The sequence below is a fragment of the Rhinichthys klamathensis genome, unplaced genomic scaffold, assembly GCF_029890125.1.
Source record: "Rhinichthys klamathensis goyatoka isolate OS25496 unplaced genomic scaffold, OSU_Roscu_1.1 h1tg000248l_1, whole genome shotgun sequence".
NCBI classification, from domain to species: Eukaryota; Metazoa; Chordata; class Actinopteri; order Cypriniformes; family Leuciscidae; genus Rhinichthys; species Rhinichthys klamathensis.
This window is the reverse complement of record NW_026606770.1, coordinates 530,001-537,500: the sequence shown is the minus strand read 5'-3', so window position 1 is coordinate 537,500 and position 7,500 is coordinate 530,001. Positions and strand designations below refer to the sequence as shown.

At 40.4% G+C, this 7,500-nt stretch overlaps 1 protein-coding gene across 2 annotated transcripts in view; it reads left to right on the top strand.

Moving 5' to 3' along the window:
* arhgap39 (Rho GTPase activating protein 39) overlaps positions 1–7,500 on the top strand; it is a 95,268-nt gene that overhangs the window by 36,653 nt on the left and 51,115 nt on the right. For both annotated transcript variants that reach the window (XM_056266429.1, XM_056266428.1), the window contains exon 3: positions 3,784–4,966. In XM_056266429.1, coding sequence (XP_056122404.1) covers positions 3,784–4,966 — 1,183 coding nt within the window. The remainder of the gene's footprint in view (positions 1–3,783; positions 4,967–7,500) is intronic.

Here is a 7,500-nt window from a genome sequence, read left to right as displayed (position 1 = left end):
GTAAGTGGTTTTGATAGCTTGACTGGACCACAAATTAATAGCTTCCTGTCTCTATATGTGCACAATACAATGCATGCTGTTTTTGCAGTATATAGTATGTATTCTCTGTACAGTAGAGATCCACCAATATGAACATTTGGTCGATACCGATAACCGATAATTCTTTATATTTAAAAGCCGATAACCGATATATTTGCAGATCTAAATCCAAAGTTGTTATATTTTTTAGAGCCAGATTACAAAAACAAAAGTCTCACCATTAAAGGCCATGTCCCAAACACACAATTATAATGATGTTCTCATTATAATTTTATGTAGTCTATATGACAGACTTGCGATGCACATGTTGTATTAACTGTATTTTCCTTTTTGAAGTGGTTCCAATCATATTTCAAGCAATTCAAAAAATATCTAAAGACACATCTTTTTCATCAGCACCTGACCAATTAATACTAGCACTTACTTTTTATTTTCTATTCTGTACTATTCTATTTAGAAAAAAAAAAACTTGCTACTAGGGCTGCACGATACTGGAAAACACTGACATTGCGATATTTTGTTTTTTCGCGATATATATTGCGATATGAAAACATTTTCATCAGATGACTTGAATAGCTCTATTTGGAAATAATTAATAATTCTAGAATAATTGGGGGGAGTTTGTAGGGTAGTGCATCCGCATAGAAAATAATAAACAAATTACAATCTTAGGTAAATACAATAGAACAAAGATACAAATGAAATGTTTTTCAGGTAGGTCTAACAGTAAGGTACAGAAATGAAATAATCAAATGTAAATTTACACTGTACAAGTTAAACATAATAATCTTTTTTAAAGCTACAAAAGTGATTTTCTCTGTCTCTTGTTGTTTGATTAACACTAATGACAGACAGCTGCAGGTTTATAAGGCTGCTGTCACTTTAAAAGCGAATGCACAGATCCAATATAATGATACGCATCCGTTTTCTTTCTCAGTTGTTTACGTTCAAGTAAGCCACTCGCGACCGTGTTTACAAGGATATTAGAATGGTTTAAAATGGCTTGAATGTTTAAACTGACAGGTCCTAAAACACATGCAAGTGATAAACTTTCACTCTGTGATGATGGTTAAAGTTTGCAAATAATCCGAGAATCACATGCATTTCGAAACTTGGCGCCTGGTGCGTATGGATCAAGTACAAATCCCATACTTGACCTCGCACATCCTGCGATGTGACTCACGGATGCACACATCGCGATATCGATGCTTAAACAATATATCGTCCTCGTCCAGCCCTACTTGCCACTGTATGTGTACTGTGCTAGACTACTGAGACTTGTTACAGCACTTATACTGTTGCCCTCTTGTTGTTCTGATTGCTTCTACTGTTCTCCTCATTTGGATAAAAGCGTCTGCTAAATGATTAAATGTAATGTAAATGTATATTCAAAACCATCATGTTTAACGGTGCACATCTGAAGCGTCTCAGCTGAAGAAAATTATCCATTATTTATCGGCTGTAATATATCGGCCTAATTTCTTATCAGGCCGATAATGATAACATTAAAAATGAACATATATCGGCCAATGCCGATATGGTGGCCGATATATCGTGCATCCCTACTATACAGTACGTTGATTTTCTTTATGTCGGGTAGAGCACAACAGTCTGAAAAGAAACTCCCACTTAATAGAGAAAGCAATACACTACTGGTCAAAAATTACGATTTTTAAATGTTTCCAAAAGAAGTCTCTTATGCTCACCGAAGCTTTTGACCGGTAAACCTTTCAGACCAGATGCATCATGAGCTCTGAGAGTCTTACACAATGAAATATGCTTCTGTAAAAGCCACAAACACAGTGTGATTTTTCATTTAACTGCTGATTTCTTTCCGGAAACCAAGAGAAGTGGGCGGTCGGCGTTGCACTCAGCATTTGCACGCTTAATGCCGGATGGCTTGATGCTTCATAGTGAGAGATGTTTATGAATTTGCATGCACATGAAAAAAAAAAAAAAAGAATGGATTAAAAGGTAATATTGAAAGACACAGCTATTATGCTTCAAGCTGTTTTTAAGATTTATTATTCAAACAGTGTCACACTTAAATAGTTTCATCCCATGAGGAGCGCGCGGGGACGGGAAAGGGATGGTCGTGAAATGATTTTGGATGACAGAGAAGGAGGAGGCCGAGGGAATGAAAGAAGAGAGAGCCATAGAATGTGTAAATTGATTTGAAGGTCGGATGTCCATGAATAATTAATATCCAAAGGAAAACACTGCTCACTTTGTAGTGGGTCTCTTGCTTGGGAGAGAGACTGAGTGAGAGATAAGTTTCTTGTGTTCGGAGTTTTAATCCGGCTGCTAAAGGACACACACACACACACACACACACACACATTTGGCTGTGTAATCCAGTCTGGTCATGGGGAGCCTTCATCGGCCCGTGGTGGCCAAGTGCTGAATTGATTTTACACACTTTTTTTCTTTAGCGCTCAGAGGCCTTTTCTGTGCGCTTTAAACTCACAGACCTCTTAGATTTAGATCTTTAAAAATGGCCTTTGAAGGACTGAGATTTTTAGCGGTGCCTGATCTAAAGTCAAACATCACTGTTATTATAGTTAGTGTTAGTAATTTGAACAAACCTAACATTCTCATTAAAATACTGAAACAACTTTCTTTCAGCTGATATCATCAATCCCTCTTGTTAAATAGAGATGTATCAACCAGTCGCTTGCTCATGGAATATTTCCCATTTTCTCTCATTGAATAACCCGTTTCACTTGGAAAATTCATCGCATTTGAGAAGTAAAACAGTTTGTGATCATTTCAGAGCAAGACATCTCTAATATGGGGTATAGAAGTTGTTCGTGTATCAAAACTGAGAGGTTTATTTCGCTGTTATTTTAAGTCTGGTTTTAGTGCTGTGTTTTTATGGTTGTGTTTATGTGTTTTAGATATTGTACAGCACTTTGATAAATGGTCAGTTGTGTAAAAATGCTTAATAAATAAAATAAACGAAACATCTTAGGTTCAATAAACTGACTTTTTTGGACTGGAAAGTGAGTTTTGATGTCTGACGTTTAGGAGAATGTCTACAGAGCAGAAAAAGCTTATTTTATTCAAAATAAATGTTCATATTTTATTTTATTTTACATGTATATGACCCCTTTCACTGTAAAAAAAATTCTAACCTTCCCAACTTAAAATGTTCTAGTGGTCACATCTAAACTTTTCAATTGGCCCAAGTGAAATTCTGCTAATTTAATTTGATCAATTTTAAAATGTAACAAATTTATATGTGACCAGTCACTAGAAAATTTTGAGTTGGGGAGGTTAGAATTTTTTTACAGTGTTGATAAATAGTAAAGAAATTCTTATTCATTATTAGTCTTATTTTCTCTTTTCTGTTTAATAGTAAATAAGATTTGATTTAATTTTTAATAAAGGGTCCCAAAAGTAAAATAAAATAAGAAGAACATTTATTTTATTAAAATAATAAATATAAATAGTAAAGAAAATCTGATTTATTATAAAATAGTCTTATTTTTCTTTTCCCTTTAATAACAATAATAATAAATAAATAACTGTTTGTTAAAGGGAATATATCATGAAAGTAAAGTAAAATAAAAATATAACAATTAAAAGGATAAAATAAAATATATAAAAATAAATAGATAGAATTTAGATATAGATAAATAGCTAAAATGTATTTCATTCAAAATTATTTTTTTTTTTTTACTTTACTTTTCATGATAACCACTGTAATCGATATTAAAAACAGTCTTGTTTTCTCTCGTTCAGATTTCGATGGGGCACTGGCACCAGAGAGAGGATGCTCATCAAGGTGTCGGATCGGGAACCCAGTTTTCTGACGCAGGGAAACGGATACTCAAGTTCTTCCCCGCGATCCAGACTCTCGTCCAGCACCGCCCCATCGGACCCCGAAGCCCCGCCCCTTTCCCTGCAGGACCGGCCCACATCACAGTCTCCATTCCTGAAGAGGGCGGAGTTAAGCGGCACTCAACGCCGATGCTCGGGCGATTCCCAGCCATCATCCCCTCGCTATGCGTACGAGCCTCCTTTATACGAGGAACCGCCCTCGGATTACCAGTCCCCGCCTATTTATGAGGAACCGCCCACTGACATGCACTGCGACCCCGCCTTTTTTGGTTCCGACAGATCTCCGGCACGAAAACCAGGTCTTTATCACTCGCCCAAACAAAGCCCATCTCCTTACGGTCAACTTGTGTTGACGAGACAGCGCAGCGCAACGCCCGAGAAGACGCCTAACCAAGGCGATCGGGACTATAGCTCAAGTGGGCGGGACTACAGCTCAAGTGGGCGGGACTACAGCGCAAGTGGGCGGGATTATAGCTCAGGTGGGCGGGATTATAGCTCAGGTGGGCGGGATTATAACTCTAGTGGACGGGAGTATAGCGCCGCTGGGCGGGAATATGTAAAACAACTAGTTTATGTTGAGCAATCTGGCTCCTCCCCTCGATTTCGCACGACTGAACGTTTGATGAGCTACGGGACCAGTTCAAATAGTCTATCGGCGGGATTTTCTTACGGTGGCTCTTTTACGCTACAGCACAGTCACGATCTCAATGGTGGCAACAGAAAACGTAAGAACCGGAAGCCGTCTTTGCCGGGAGGAGAGGGGGACGGCATGGGATTGGGTCTCGGGGCGATGATCACTCAGGCCCGGTTGGCATGGGAGGCTCAGCAGATGTTACATCAGCGAGGGGGCGTGTCCTCGGATCAGGGAGGGAAAGACGGGTATGAAAGTGACGGGGCGACGCCCCTGCCGCTGCCTGGCCCGGTGGTTCGTGCTTTCAGCGAAGACGAGGCGCTGGCACAGCAGGAAAGCCACTGGAAACGGGCCACTCTGGACAGACTGGCATTTCCTCAGGCGCTTCTAGAAAAGAGTCTGTCCATGCAAACCAACCTGGCATCACCTGAACCTTACCTCCATCCCTCGCAGGTAACGCACTGATACATGCACACTGCATCAGAAACTCAAAACATTAGGGGCTTTCGCACCGGGTAGTTCTAGGAACCAGCCACCAGGTTGGTAGTCTCGCGTAGCCAGACCTTTAGACTGACGGTCTGGACCAGGGGTCGGCAACCCAAAATGTTGAAAGAGCCATATTGGACCAAAAAAAAAAAGAAAAAAATTCTCTGGAGGCGCAAAAAATTAAAAGCTTTATATAAGCCATATAATGAAGGCAACACATGCTGTAAGTGTTATATTAGCCCTCTAGTATCAAAATGATAAGTAGGCTACAAATTAGAGCTTAGATCGGGCCCAAAAAATCAAGCCCGGCCCGACACATTAAACGTAATAATGAGCCCGAGCCCGATTTTAACCCGACCATTTTTTAATGCGTGGGTCGTTATAACTGACGTTCTCAACTTTCTTTCTCCCGCCCGCAACATTTATGTTTTCTCCCGCCCGCAAATAGACTTTTTTCTGTACCTCCAAATACTTTCAAGTTAGCCTACGTGTCGCCACCATACATCCTCCTGATAAATTATTTGTTATTAAAGCATTAAAACACAAACCACTGTTAATTTAACATAAAAGCAAGCAGTTTACTATGCGTGCATGGACTGAATGCGCGCAAAGTGCGCTCTCTTAATAATTCCTAAAAAGCTGACAGTTCATCACGATCTCACACATCTCTGTTATTATCAATGAAACTGACTGCACAATGAATCTTTCATAATATCCACACGTTGTTTGTTATAATTGGAGGATTTGCCAGCATTCAGAATTCAGCACTGAACAAAAAAGTCAGTTTTGAGCGGTGAGGGGAGTCTATCTTAAATGCTTCTGATTGGCCATTGCGTTCAAGAAATCAACACATATGTCTGTGATTGGCTATATCGCTCAACGCTGCAAACACGTTATGAATAGAAATTCTGGCCTGTAAATCGTTTCTATTTTGTTTTAGTAGAGTGAGTGCATTACCGCACGCGCCCGCGCTCGCATTCGGCCATCAAATCTAGTCCCGCGCCGCACTAGAGTGCGTTGGGAGTGCTCAGCTATCTTTCTCTTTTTCCCCTTGGGATCCATGGCCCATGACACAACCGCCGGTTAATTTGTCAGCCACCGGTCTGGCATCACGCCGATCTGACAGACACGTGTGTCACAGTCTATGACGTAAATTCTTCGTTGACAGAAATGTTGAAATTAAATATTTATTATACACATTTTTACCACGTTGAAAAACTTTAAGAATGTTTGTCATGTTTTTCATCCTACAGAAATTATATTAAAACAAAAAATATTTTTTCCATTTTCAAATTTTTGAAAAAGCTCCAGGGAGCCACTAGGGTGGCGCTTAAGAGCGGCGGGTTGCCGACCTATGGTCTGGACTCTCTCGCAGCTTTTCTTGGCCAAGGATGTTTGAATGACATGTAACGCAACCAATCCCTGTTCGTTTTGTTCTGCGTCATGTTTATGGGCGTGACTATATAATGTCTATGTCCCTAATATAACAGACTGGCGTGCATCTGATCAATTATTCAATCAAGAACGTTGTGCAAGTTTACTGCTACAATGGAGCCGCGAACTTCACATATTTTTGAAAATCCAGCGTTTAGTTGATCCTGGTAAGCGCTCGTTGTCACAGTTGTAAACACAGCAGCGTTCTTCTTCCACGAGGGGTTTTGGCGTCACCGCATTTGTTTCCAGGCGGACGGATAAAGAACGCGACACACACACACACGTCTCCTGGACATCCTGCAGAATTCAACCAATCTGGGGTGCGTTTCCCGAAAGCATCGTTAGCCAACCATGGTCGCAAGTTCCGTCGTTACCAATAGAGTTCAATGGGAATTGCGACCAAATTGCGACCATAGTTGGCTAACGATGCTTTCGGGAAACACACCCCAGATCGCGACTTTGAAACTACTGAAGTGTTTCCAGAAAGGTGTGCCATATGCATCAAACGTTCAGCCAACGGTCCGTGGTATTAATGGTTCCCTTAGGAACAATGTCCTGGTTGCGTTCGCACCGCTATAGGAACTCTGAAGTAAGCCGCGCTTGTTGTTGTAAATTTTATTTTGACGGCGCTGAGAACGCCAGAGCCTGAGCTCACAGTGCTAGCTGTTCATTAGTTTACAATATGTCCAACAGTCCTGTCTGATACGTTATTAGATAGAACTGTTATACACAGAAAGTAGACAGTAATAAAAAGCTATTAGCGTTTGCCGTGTGGTTGATGTCCAGTGTTGCCAAGCAGAAATACGGTAATCATGTTTCTCTTGGTCTCCTCAAAGTCGCGTTGGATTTTCTCCTCAGCGTAAAGGTTAAGAGACTCATCTATCACTGTTTTACATGTTCGTAGAGTTAGTTTCTGGAGTAAATATATAGGCTATAATCTGTGTGTTTACACAGCTCTTTTAAAATAAAAAGTTCCTACTATGAAAGATTCCTGTATTAATGGCTTTCCCACCGGAGGAACCTTTTCATAGTTCCTAGAAGTATTGGCAGAAGTACCCGGTTTTTGG